The following is a 13,473-nucleotide window of genomic DNA, read 5'->3' as shown; positions in this document are numbered from 1 at the left end:
TACCAAAAACACATTTTTACCTTACCTTTTTTAAAACAAAAACCGTTTTTAATTACTCCCTCCGTTCCTTTTTAAGTGTCATTCTAGCAAAAAGCTCTTCAACCAAGATAGTGGGTTATTTCAGTTTTTTTCCCATTCTACCCTCTCACATCCTAACCATGAAGTTATAAAGTTTTCCAACCAATATAGTGGATAATTAAATTTTTTTTCCACTCTCTCATATCATTAAACCATTTATCATTCTTCCCTCCCTAATAACTTTAAAAATTAATAACCTCCTTCTTTTCCTTTGACAAAATTTAATGTTAACACATTTTACTATGTAATTTTGAAAGCTCTTTTGGGTACTTCCATTGGAATTTAATTTCCACTTACTAGACAAGACTTTTATTTGATGTAATGGAAATTTAATTTCCATTTACTAGTAAGGGTATAATTGACAAAATGGACCTTAAAACATAAAAACGACAGTTAAATAGGAACAAAAAATTTCTTTTAAAATGACACTTAAAAAGGAACGGAGGGAATACCTATTTAAAGTTAGTATAATATCAATAACTGCTAAATAATTTCCTTTTATAAATTGAAAAAAAAAAACGTTTTCTATAGTGAGCAATTAAATGCATAATTAGTCAATGTTAAAAGCAATTAATTACATTTTTCCGTTTTGTTTCTTTTTAAAATTTACGTGATTTTTGCACTTATTAAATAGTTTTTCCATTCGTTATAAAATGCTTTAAATTATTGACGTAATTTGTATTCAAATCATAAAAGACATTAAATGCTATATACAGTAAATGCTATAGTCAAATTTTTTAAAAAAACCTGCGGAATTAATTACTTGCTTAATTTTTTTGGTTATAAGAGGAAATCAACTAATTACTCATTTAATTCATATAATTATTTATTTAAAAAATTAAAATTTTAAATTAATTAATTATTTTCATTAATTTCCTTATATAAAAAATTGATGACATTTTCCCGTTTCGTTACTTTTTAAAATTTACGTGATTTGTGAACTTATTAAATAGTTTTTTCATTCATTAAAAAAATACTTTAAATTAGAAATAACATTAACTGCTAAATAATTTCCTTTTATAGATTAAAAAAAAACGTTTTTTATAGTCAGCAATTAAATGCATAATTAGTCCATGTTAAAAGCAAACATTTTCCCGTTTTGTTTCTTTTTAAAAATTCTGTGATTTCTGCACTTATTAAATAGTTTTATCATACATTAAAAAATGCTTTAAATTATTGACGTAATTTGTAATCAAATCATAAAAGACATTAAATGCTATATACAATAAATGCTATAGTCAATTTTTTTTTAAAAACCTGCTAAATTAATTAGTTACTTATTTTTTTGGTTACAAGAGGAAATCAATTAATTACTTATTTAATTCAAATAATTATTTATTCAAAAAATTAAAATTCGAAATTAATTAATTATTTCCTTATATAAAAAATTAATGACATTCCCGTTTTGTTTCTTTTTAAAATTTACGTGATTTGTGCACTTATTAAATACTTTTTCATTCTTTAAAAATGCTTTAAATTATCAATAACATTAACGGCTAAAATAGACAATAAATGCTAATTATAATAAATTCTATATTCGATGGTAAAAGAAATTAATGACATTTCTCCGTTTTTAATTACATAAATTTGTGGTCAATTCATAAAAGTAATTAAATGCTAATTATAATAAATGCTATATTCGATTTACAAAAAAAAAAACCTTTTTAAAAAATTAATTCCTTTTTTAATTAATTAATTATTTAAGGAAATTAATATTTGAAATAATTAATTATTTCCACAAATTAACTGCCGAAATCATTTCCTTTTATAAATCAAAATAAAAAACGTTCTTAATCTTTTTAAAAATAGATTCATAATTAGTCAATGGTAAAAACAAAAACTACTACTTCCTAATTCCCTTTTATAAATTGAAAAGAAAACACGTTTTCTATAGTGAGTAATTAAATGCATAATTAGTAAATGGTAAAAGTAATTAATGACATTTTTCCCGTTTTGTTTCTTTTTAAATAGTTTTTTCATTCATTAAAAAATGCTTCAAATTATTGACTTATTTAGAGACAAATACGGTACGTCTAAAATGCTTATTAATCAATTAACGTTGTATCTATATACTTTATAAAAGAGAATCCTTATCCAAAAGAATTAGACACGTGGCATTTTCAGAATGATTTTCCTCCCACCTCTCTCTCTGGCTGACAAGTGTCACAGCCAGAGAGACTTTCACACATCAATTATACAAATCATTTTCCCTCTAATTTGTCACCTATTAAATTGCCACCTATTAAATGATCTCTCCCAACTAGAATTCACGCACAGCCCACCAAAAGCCCACAACCATGAAACAATTAAAAGGGTCATATCTGCAAAAGAAACACAAAAAACATTCAGATGGTATTAATCACGTTGTAAATGAGTGCGTTATAATTGCTTGACTTTTTAATTTTTAACGAGTAAATGATGGAATTGGCCTGTTTCTTTTATAAAATATATGATGGTATTAATCACGTTGTTTCAGAATAAGAAAAATTGGTAAAATAAAACCTAATTTGTCACCTATTAATGAGTTTATTTTGGAAACAATTTCGGTCAACAAAAAAAATAAACTTAATTATGGACATAATTTTAAAAGTTATTTTTTTTTAAATTTCCGACACTATTATTTTTTAACCACAATTAGTGTGACAAAATTTACTCCATAATTTTTGTTTTATTGGTTTTTAATTATGGAAACAATTAAAAGCAAATAATTATGGAATCAATTAAGCAAATTATAGTTACAAATCTTTAATTAATGCATTTATTTTGGTGTCGCTTAATTGGTTGTTTCTTTTATAAAATATATGATGGTATTTTATTCTCATACTTTCCGTAATAAAACGTTGATTTCCTATGAATGGAATTAGAAATAAATGAGGAAAAACCAACAAATGTTGATTTCCTGTGAATCGTTTTGGACACGGCCGAATATTGATTGATTTAGCACTATCATGGAAAAAAAATTCGACATTGACATAAATTATAACATATTCTAAACGCATTTATTACTGATTTGTGTGAATGGAATTAAATGTATATAAGGAAAATTGTTGACCGCTGCATTTATTACTGATCAATCATTGGGAAAAAATTCAAATAGTGAACCCTACTTTCAGACTATATATACCCCCTCATGTGGCATTTCTCCTCCATCATTCCCAGCATTTTCCATCATTCCTTGCATATTTCAAATTAACCTTTTTTCTGATGGCTTCAAGAATCGACGATCTGGCCAAGATAGATGCCTCCAAAGAAACCTGGACAATTGTTGCGAAGGTCAATCATATATGGCTAAGTCCGAGCCTATATGGCTCAAAGCTACCCTTTTCAATAGACATGATACTTATGGATGACAAGGTATAGTTTAGTTTTTTTTTGAATCAGTCAGTTTTAATGTATTTTTTTGAATGCATTCATAATTTGCTTAGTTTGTTTATTTTTAAAATTCCAGGGCTGCAAGATTCATGCTATTGTTAGGAAGGCGTTGATTTATCAGTTTCAGTCTTTGCTAACTGAAGGAAAAGTATACCAGATTTCCTACTTCGGTGTTGGCGAAAGCTGTAAGGCCCTAGTTTGATGAATAAAATTATTTATTTTAGAATAAATGATAAAATGTGTCTTGCTTATGAATGGCGAATTTTCTTGATGCATTGAAGTGTGTAGTATTATTATTATTAAAATGATAATACTTGGGGGCTAGGAAATAATTATTTGTAAGGTCAAGGACTCCAAGATAAGTGAGTTTGAGTTGCTTGGAGGCCAAGCATGGTACCATGGCCGAATCCCATGAGGAAGGAATGAGGGAAGACTTGTTTTGACTTGGTTGTGCTTAATTTGTGGTAATGATTTGGGGGTTATGACTCCTTAGTCAATGCAAATCAGTTTTGTTGAGGGAATAATGAGAAATTGATGAGCATTAATTTCATTTCTCATTTCAAATTGAAAGAAAAGGTTGTGAATGCCCTTGGAGTCTATATAGGCCGCGGGTTTGAGGGTAAAAGGGGGAGAGATTTTCAGATTTTGGAGTGAACAAAAGGAGAGAAGAATTATAAACCCTCTTCACATTTTCATCACTTCACACATTCAGCAAAAGAAGAAGAAGAAGAAGAAGAAGAAGAAGAAGAAAAAAAAAAAAAAAAAAAAAAAAAAGAAGAAGAAGAAGAAAAGAAGAAGAAAGAAAAAAAAAAAAAAAAAAAAAAAAAAAAAAAAAAAAAAAAAAAAAAAAAAAAAAAAAAAAAAAAAAAAAAAAAAAAAAAAAAAAAAAAAAAAAAAAAAAAAAAAAAAAAAAAAAAAAAAAGAAGAAGAAGAAGAAGAAGAAGAAGAAGAAGAAGAAGAAAGAAGAAGAAGAAGAAGAAGAAGAAGAAGAAGAAGAAGAAGAAGAAGAAGAAGAAGAAGAAGAAGAAGAAGAAGAAGAAAGAAGAAGAAGAAGAAGAAGAAGAAGAAGAAGAAGAAGAAGAAGAAGAAGAAGAAGAAGAAGAAGAAGAAGAAGAAGAAGAAGAAGAAGAGAAGAAGAAGAAGAAGAAGAAGAAGAAGAAGAAGAAGAAGAAGAAAGAAGAAGAAGAAGAAGAAGAAGAAGAAGAGAAGAAGAAGAAGAAGAAGAAGAAGAAGAAGAAGAAGAAGAAGAAGAAGAAGAAGAAGAAGAAGAAGAAGAAGAAGAAGAAGAAGAAGAAGAAGAAGAAGAAGAAGAAGAAGAAAGAAGAAGAAGAAGAAGAAGAAGAAGAAGAAGAAGAAGAAGAAGAAGAAGAAAGAAGAAGAAGAAGAAAGAAGAAGAAGAAGAAGAAGAAGAAGAAGAAGAAGAAGAAGAAGAAGAAGAGAAGAAGAAGAAGAAGAAGAAGAAGAAGGAAGAAGAAGAAGAAGAAAGAAGAAGAAGAAGAAGAAGAAGAAGAAAGAAGAAGAAGAAGAAAGAAGAAGAAGAAGAAGAAGAAGAAGAAGAAGAAGAAGAAAAGAAGAAGAAGAAGAAGGAAGAAGAAGAAGAAGAAGAAGAAGAAGAAGAAGAAGAAGAAGAAGAAAGAAGAAAGAAGAAGAAGAAGAAGAAGAAGAAGAAGAAGCCGTGGAGGAGCAAGGGTGAGGAGGAGATTTCGAGCAAGGAGAGAGCTTTTCACTCATCCTTTTCATCATCTCTCTCATTCCAATGAGCCAAGGTAAGGGTGGAGTCTAGGTTTCTTGATGAAAATTTCATGAAAGCATGATTAAGGGTTGAATCTTCATGATGATGAATGATGTATGAGAATGCATGAGGGGTTTAGGGCTTGATTATCTGCCATATGCTCGTGATGCCTACTGTTTAAGATGATGAGATGATGGATGCCATGCCTCTTTGCAAATCACTATTATAGAGGTCACCCTTGCTATGAGTTTTGCTTAGATCCGATTCATGATGATTCATATGCCTAAGATTGATGAAATTCTTAATGATTATGATGAGATGTTGCTACTGGAATTTAGAGGAGGAATATGTGCTGTATGTTTGCTGGAACATGGCCTAGAAACCTTGGACTCAAATGGTTAGAAATTAATTTGAAGGTAAAAGTATCACTGCCAGTTTTCTGTACTGGACAGCGAGCTTCAGAGCCTAATATCACCTAATTCTGGGTCTCAGATGAAAAAGTGATAAACTAGAAAGTTGTAGAGTTTCAAAATATCTTTCCAGGCATGTATAGTATGTCAATTTCGGCTGAGAAATGAATTCTGGAGACCAGTTTTAATGCACACTGTTCCTGCTGTCTAAATGCTAGGGTTCGAGTAGAAGAGGAACTTGGACAGCAAGGAGCAGATTATCCAAGCTTCATTCTTCCATTCTTTTCAGATCAAGAAATCAAGGTAAGGGCTGATCTCTAGGACATGGGTAGAGTTTAGGGATTTCTATGTGAAATGCTATGATTTCATGTGTACAAAAATGCGGTTTTGATGGATTTTTCTTTAACTTTTGATGTACTGTTGGTTGCTGATTGCTACAGGAAATTTTACTATATTTGTGAAGCTTGGGTGATGCCATGATCAGTAGGTTAATGTTTGGCAAATGACCCTAGGTCTTGTGTATGGAAACCATGAGTTTATGCCAAATTTGCCTAGATTTTCCCATGATTTTAACATGTAATTGTGACATGATCAATTCTGGATTTTTGGAGAGTATATGCTTACTGTTGTTGGCTGGACATTGACTTGTGAAGTTGAGATGGAAGGAAGGAAGAGTTTTAGAAAACCTTGGACCCTTTAGGGTTCGGCTAAGCCACTTTTGTGGTTGTTGGCAAGTTTTCTTCCTTCCGATTCATGCACAAGTTTATGTGATGGCTTGATTGATGAGGTTGCCATGACTTAAGTGTTGAAGTGCATGAGAATATGACTATGTGCTTGATATTGCTTATTTGATGTCTGATTTGAATATTGTCAAAAGGTCGCTCATCCAGCTGTAATTCCTTTTGGTGTTGTGGTTATTATTGTGATTATGTTGTATAAGTCTTGTGAAGATGCTAAGACTCTAGGTTGACTATTAGAGCCCTAACAAAGAGAATTGAGACTTAATCGCTTGCTAGTAAAATGTGATGTAATTGGAACATAGGTCTAGTGATGACTATGGACCATGAGAACGATGGTACCGTTAGGACAAACGGTTACTTGCACGCGAGGGTGTTTTGTGGGTTGTACGGTGTGTCCCCACGTGATTTTGGTTGACTGCGGTCACCTTGTGATTCTGTGGACGGACGGTGTGTCCCCCCCCCCACATGATTGAGGGTTGTACGGTGTGTCCCCTCCGAGAATTGTTCATCTGCGGATGATCGTGATTATGGTCATTGGTGTTGTGGTGGTTGTGTGAATGGTGAGGTCATTAGCCTAACTGAACTTAGGTGACTGACTGTGATATAACGTAAAGATTATGCTTATTATACCTTGTTATTTATGAGAATACATGAATAGGTGAATGTTTCTATGAGAACATGTGATCTGACCCTGTTATTTATTTATGTGTTTATTTGGGGGGGGGGGGGGGGGTAGATGGTGACCACCACGATATTGGAGACTATCGTGAGATGGGAGATCGTTCTGAGTAGGCCAGCGGAAGACCGGCTCTTGGGAGACCGACGGTTCCGGAGTCCGGAGAGTCTACGTCGGCGATGCGGAGCTCTTAGGGAGGAACAGATCTGGGACAGTTGTGGAGAGGCAGATCCTTAGGGATGGGACTGTTGTGCTGCCACATCCTCCCGCTAGGTTTCATCAGACTACAGTGGACGAGGAGGAAGAAGATCCTTCGGAGGACACTACAGTGGAGTCACGGTTGGTCGAGGAGGAGGAGGCAGTGGAGTCTTCACCACCAGAGGCCAAGTCGGGAGTTTGTGCGCAGCGTGTACCTGGGCGTCCAAAGTGCTTTAGAGTGGGTCCTCGGAATAGCGTGATAAAGCTGGAGCAGTCTAAGAAGAGGGCGCGTGGAGCGGGAGCTGACGTTTCGGAGCGGGATCATGATTAGAGTGTTCCTTTCTGTGGGACTGAGAATTCGTGTCGTACTATTATTTATCATTTTTATTTCCGGGGTTTTCTTTTGATGTACTTTGATGTAGGGCTTTAGCCCAAGGTTTCATCTATGTACTTTGGAATTACAGTTTCTTCTAATTACGAGTATTTTATTCGGAAATGCATGTCTTATTCATTCCGCAAATTTATATCGTAAAGTTTTCAAGAGTTTCGCATTAATTGAACTTTTGTCATTAAATAAAGATTATTAATCGAACGACGAAAATTCTTTATGAAAATGGTGATGTTTGGTTTACTGTGTGACACTCGAGAAATCGGGGTGTTACAAAAGCGGACGTGATTTTCGCCCAACCGAGCATCCATTCAAGATCAACTTTGATATTCAGACTTCTGTACGCCTGCTACCTAACAAGGCTATCAACATAACGTCGTACTCTTTTGTTCCACTTGCTGACATAATGTATAAGGACCTTGATACATCATTCCTTATAGGTATTAACTCTTCCGTAGCTTCTTGATTTCTTCAATAATAGTTATTAATTTTTCTTACATTTTTTTTACTTTTTTTCACCAGATGTAATTGGAATTATCACGGGAGCAAGTGGAGAACAAGAGTTCGAAAAAGATGGTACTAAACAGAAGAGGATAACAGTAGAGCTTGACCAAGATGGGTACACCTCATGTTCTTTGCTTATTCAAATCATCAATCCTAATTTTATGAATACGAAAATTAATTGAATTAACTATTTTTGTGTTTAGGGTTCGGGTTGAATGTGCATTTTTCGGGAAATACGTTTCTGAAGTCAGTGGTTATCTTTCATCTGTTGATGCAACCAATGATGTCGTGGTTGTACAGTGTTGTAAGATCAAGCCATTTAAAGGTATTATGTATGGGAAATACGTTTGACGATCTCGCCACCATCGATGCCTCTAAAGAAAACTGGTCTATTGTCGCAAAGGTGAACCGTTTGTGGCTTAGTCCGAGCTTATATGGATCCAAGCTTCCATTTTCCATGGACATGATTCTTATGGATGACAAGGTAAATCACTTTTCACATAAACATCATGTTTTACGTCCTTTTTTGCTTAAACTATAAATCCCTTATGTTCTCCTTTGATTGAATTTCAGGTTTGTAAGATTCATGCTTCCGTTAGGAAGACTCTGATATACCGATTCCAATCTTTGCTAAGTGAGGGTCGTGTATATCAGATTTCGTTCTTTGGCGTTGGTGAAAAAGGTCGTGATTTCAGACCAACCTCGCATCCATTCAAGATCAACTTTGATATTCATACATCTGTGCGCTTGGTTCCCAACAAGGCCATCAACTTAAGCCCGTACAATTTTGTGCCAATATCTGATATAATGTTCAAGGATCTTGATACGTCTTTTCTTATAGGTATATACTCTTTTTGGGCCTTTTGATTTTTAAGTTACTGTTTTGGGATTTGGATTAATGTTGCTATGATTTTGCAGATGTGATTGGAATTCTCACTGGTGCAAGTGCTGAACAAGAATTTGAAAAAGATGGTGGGAAGCATAAAAGAATTACTATTGCACTTGACCAAGATGGGTACACCCAATGTTCAAAGCTTATTCAAATTTTATACATCTTTAATTATGGAGTTTTTAAAAATTTATAATTTTACATCCGTTTTAATAGGGCTCGGGTTGAATGCGCCTTTTTTGGAAAGTATGTTGATGAGGTCGTTGGTTATCTTGGATTTGTTGATGCAACCAATGTTGTTGTTGTTGTGAGTTGTGTCAAAATAAAGCCCTTTAAAGGTATTATAAAGTTTCATCTGGTGTCAAATAACTAAAGTGCAGTGAAAAATTTAGGTTTCATCTGGTGTCAAATAACTAAAGTTTCATCTGGTGTCAAATACATAACTCTTTTAAAAATATTTTAAATAATAAATTAAAAGATATCATTCAGTTTAGAATGAATAAAAAATATGTTTCATTAATAATTAATGATTTGTATTATTTGTGATTTAATATTGCCATAAATAAATTCAAAATAAAAAAAATTTAAAAAGTAAAGAGTAATAATTTTATCACTAATTTTGCTATAATTAAGTTGAGAATTAAAAGAAAATAAAACTGATTTTAGAATAAAAATTGTCGTAATTAATTTTGCTAGAAATACGTTTAGAAAGCAGTTAAAAATAATTTTATAATAATAATATTGTCATTAATTTTATTATAAATAAGGAAATGAATTAACTACAATTAAATTTGATTAAATAGCAATATTGTGATTGGTTGTCAGTGTAAAATTGTTTTACAATGACAGTGCATATTCATTAAACTCTTTTTATCTATATAGGAAATGATCGAGTAATACAAGAATAAAAGTCATCACACCCCCCTCTCTGGCTGACAAGTGTCACAGCCAGAGAGACTCACACACATTAAATATCCATTTTGATTTCCCTATAATTTTGTATCTTTGTCCCCCATTAAATGATGGTTATGAATGCATTTAAAATAATTTATTAATTACATGATAAATAATTGGAATTAAATTTGTTCAATTCCGATTATTTCCTAGCATATATTTTACACACACCTTAATGTAATCTATTTTCCTTGACAAAAAAAAATGTAATCTATTTTCCTTGACAGCACACACAAAAAGTAAGCCTAAAATTAACAAACATATTTAACAGAGGAAGCAGATTGACCAAAAAAACAGAGGAAGCGGAGGGGCATCGAACAAGAAAAAGGAAACAGAGAGAGAGAGAGAGAAACAAACATGGGATCGAATATAATTTGAATTGGAAATAAATTTGGATAGTATTCAAGAATTATTATATTCAAGGTTTTGCAATTAATTACTTTTTGCAATTAATTATTTATTTCATTCAAATTCCTTAAATAGACAACTTAATTATATTAACTTGTATTTACACTCATAAAAGACATTAAATGATATATTAAATTAATGGAAAATCCGTTTTTCACCAAAATAAAATAAAATTCATTAGTTATCTATTTCTTTATATAAATTAATTAATGAGGTGAAAATATGTTTTTAAATAATTTCCTTTTTTAAAATGAAAAAAATGTTTTAAATAATTAATTACTTATTAAATTCATTAGCTATATATTTAAGGAAATTACTATTTGAACTTAATTATTTATTTCCTTCAAATTCCCTATAGAATTTTTCTTCAAATTGACGTTTTAAACCATTAATGCAGTTTATAATGTTTAGCATATATCACAAGTCATATGACTTTGGGAACAATCAAATATCAAATATGACAAATCATATGTCTACAGATAATTTTTAGCCAAATTTCATGCGATTTTTTAATTATTGACATTTTACCAAAATCATAAGGTTGTATGTACCAAATTGTACGAACTATGTACCTGTACTAATTAATATACTTTGATTTTAACCCGTGCCAAATAAACCTGTTTTTGAATTAAAAATACATATTCTATTTGAGAATGAAATGTTCTTTTCACCTTTAGTCAGAATTAACCATAATTTCAACTATATATACCCCATTTTTCAGCACTTGATATATTTGAAATTAAGCTTTCCTCTTATGGCTTCAAGAATCGACGATCTCACCAAAATCGATGCCTCCAAAGAGACCTGGACAATTTTTGCGAAATTCAATCGTTTATGGCTAAGTTCGAGCTTATATGGCTCAAAGCTACCCTCTTCAATGGACATGATTCTTATGGATGACAAGGTATAACACTTTTTTTTAATCACTCGATTTTAATGTAATTTTTGAAATGCATTCATAAATCGCTTAGTTTATTTACTTTTTAAATTCCAGGGTTGTAAGATTCATGCTACAGTTAGGAAGGCTTTGATCTATCGATTTAAGTCTTTGCTAACAGAAGGACGCGTATATCAGATTTCATTCTTTGGTGTTGGTGAAAGCGGTCGTGATTTTCGTCCAACCTCGCATCCATTCAAAATCAACTTTGATATTCATACATCTGTACGATTGGTTCCTAACAAGACTATCAACTTAACTCCGTACTCTTTCGTTCCACTTTGTGATATAATGTATAAGGACGTTGATATATCATTCCTTATAGGTATAAACCCTTATGTAGCCTTTTGAGTTTTTGAAAAATAGTTATTAATTTTCCTTACATTTTTAACTGTCAAATTGTAATGCATTAAATGTTGGTATAAGGAAAAAAATTCATCTAATTTAAGTATATTTTTATAATTTTAAAAATACTTAGATTAAATACATATGAAGTTTTTGTCAAATATTGCAAGTTGTGTGATAATCATTGTGATTGATTTTGTTTGGCTGAATGCTCATTTTTTTCATTAATACGTGCCTAAATAATGAGATCCATATTCGCCGTGCAACGCACGGGGTAAAAACGCTAGTTCATGTGTAAATAGAGACTAACCTAATTATTGACAAATTATTTATATGAGTCAAATTATTGACAAGAGTAATAATTTGAAATTCACACTAATAGAACCGCGTATGATTGACGAAAATGTTGATACCTATTATACCTCCACCTTATAAATAGAGACTAACCTAACCAACTTTATCATGCATCCTTCCAACGTTAAATAGTTATTCATCATACACATTTTCTCCATTTAAACTTCATAGGTACAAACTTTGTGTTTCTGTGACCGATGATACTGGATCTGCACAATTCATGATTTTTGACCGTGAAGTTTTTGCCATTATTCAAAAATCATTCAAAGATGTCGAGGCAAATTTTGTTAAGGTATTTTAATATTTACAATATGATAAAGACAAAAGTTTATAACACCACATTCGATGTCTACGTAATCTTTCGGAGTTTTTTTTTTAAATTACATCATTTTCCCTTTAACTTTCATAAATGTATATTTTATGTCCCTCATGGATTGATTGTAGGGCGGTGATAAATTGAGTATTCCCCAAGAGATTTGTAACATAATGCATAAGCAATTCCTCTTTAAGGTCGAGGCTAAGGAGGATTCTGGAGGCAGGTTTGAGTCTACATACACCGTCAATTTTTTTTGCAAGGATTCAAACATTATTATGAAGTTCATTCACAATGTAAGTAGTACAACTCAAGGCCTGACTATTTGACTTGAAAGTTATAGTTATCCATGTATACATAAAAGCAAACTAACCCAATTACTACAATTCTTTTTTTTTTCATGAAGGAGGCCAGCGGTTTTGATATTCATTAAAAAATGCTTTAAATTAGCAATAACATTAACTGCTAAATAATTTCCTTTTATAATTTGAAAAAAAAAGTTTTTTATAGTCATCAATTAAATGCATAATTAGTCTATGGTAAAAGTAATTAATGACATTTTCCCGTTTTGTTTCTTTTTAAAAATTACATGATTTCTGCACTTATTAAATAGTTTTTCATTCATTAAACATTGCTTTAAATTAATGACGTAATTTGTAATCAAATCATAAAAGACATTAAATGCTATATAAAATAAATGCTATAGTCAATTTTTTTTTTAAATACCTGCCAAATTAATTAATTACTTTTTTTTGTTACAAGAGGAAATATATTAATTACTTATTTAATTCAACAAATTATTTATTTAAAAAATTAAAATTTGAAATTAATTAATTATTTCATTTAATTTCCTTATATAAAAAATTAATGACATTTTCCCGTTTTGTTTCATTTTAAAATTTACGTGATTTGTGCACTTATTAAATACTTTTTTCATTCATTAATTAAATTATCAATAACATTAATTGCTAAATAATTTCCTTTTTTAAAATGAAAAAAATGTTTTCTATAGCTAGCAATTAAATGCATAATTAGTTAATTGTATAAATTAATTATACAAAATTATGTGCGTTAATTAAGTGCATTAAACCTACATACATACATAAAAACACGAAATCACGTAAAAAAATCATATACGCATTAAATTATTAAAATTGTAATAAATCACAACACAA

General features: G+C 30.9%; 1 protein-coding gene across 1 annotated transcript; it reads left to right on the top strand.

Moving 5' to 3' along the window:
* Positions 1 to 8,000: 8,000 nt before the first annotated feature.
* LOC130738282 (uncharacterized) lies at positions 8,001 to 12,627 on the top strand. The gene is made up of 10 exons (XM_057590243.1): positions 8,001 to 8,034; positions 8,117 to 8,213; positions 8,302 to 8,443; positions 8,672 to 8,939; positions 9,017 to 9,113; positions 9,204 to 9,294; positions 11,071 to 11,253; positions 11,344 to 11,549; positions 12,157 to 12,277; positions 12,430 to 12,627. The coding sequence occupies exons 1-10, from the start codon at positions 8,001 to 8,003 to the stop codon at positions 12,625 to 12,627; spliced, it is 1,437 nt and encodes a 478-aa protein (XP_057446226.1).
* The last annotated feature ends 846 nt before the right edge of the window (positions 12,628 to 13,473 follow it).

The sequence above is a fragment of the Lotus japonicus genome, chromosome 1 (assembly GCF_012489685.1).
Source record: "Lotus japonicus ecotype B-129 chromosome 1, LjGifu_v1.2".
NCBI classification, from domain to species: domain Eukaryota; kingdom Viridiplantae; phylum Streptophyta; class Magnoliopsida; order Fabales; family Fabaceae; genus Lotus; species Lotus japonicus.
This window is presented reverse-complemented; position numbering and strand designations above follow the sequence as displayed.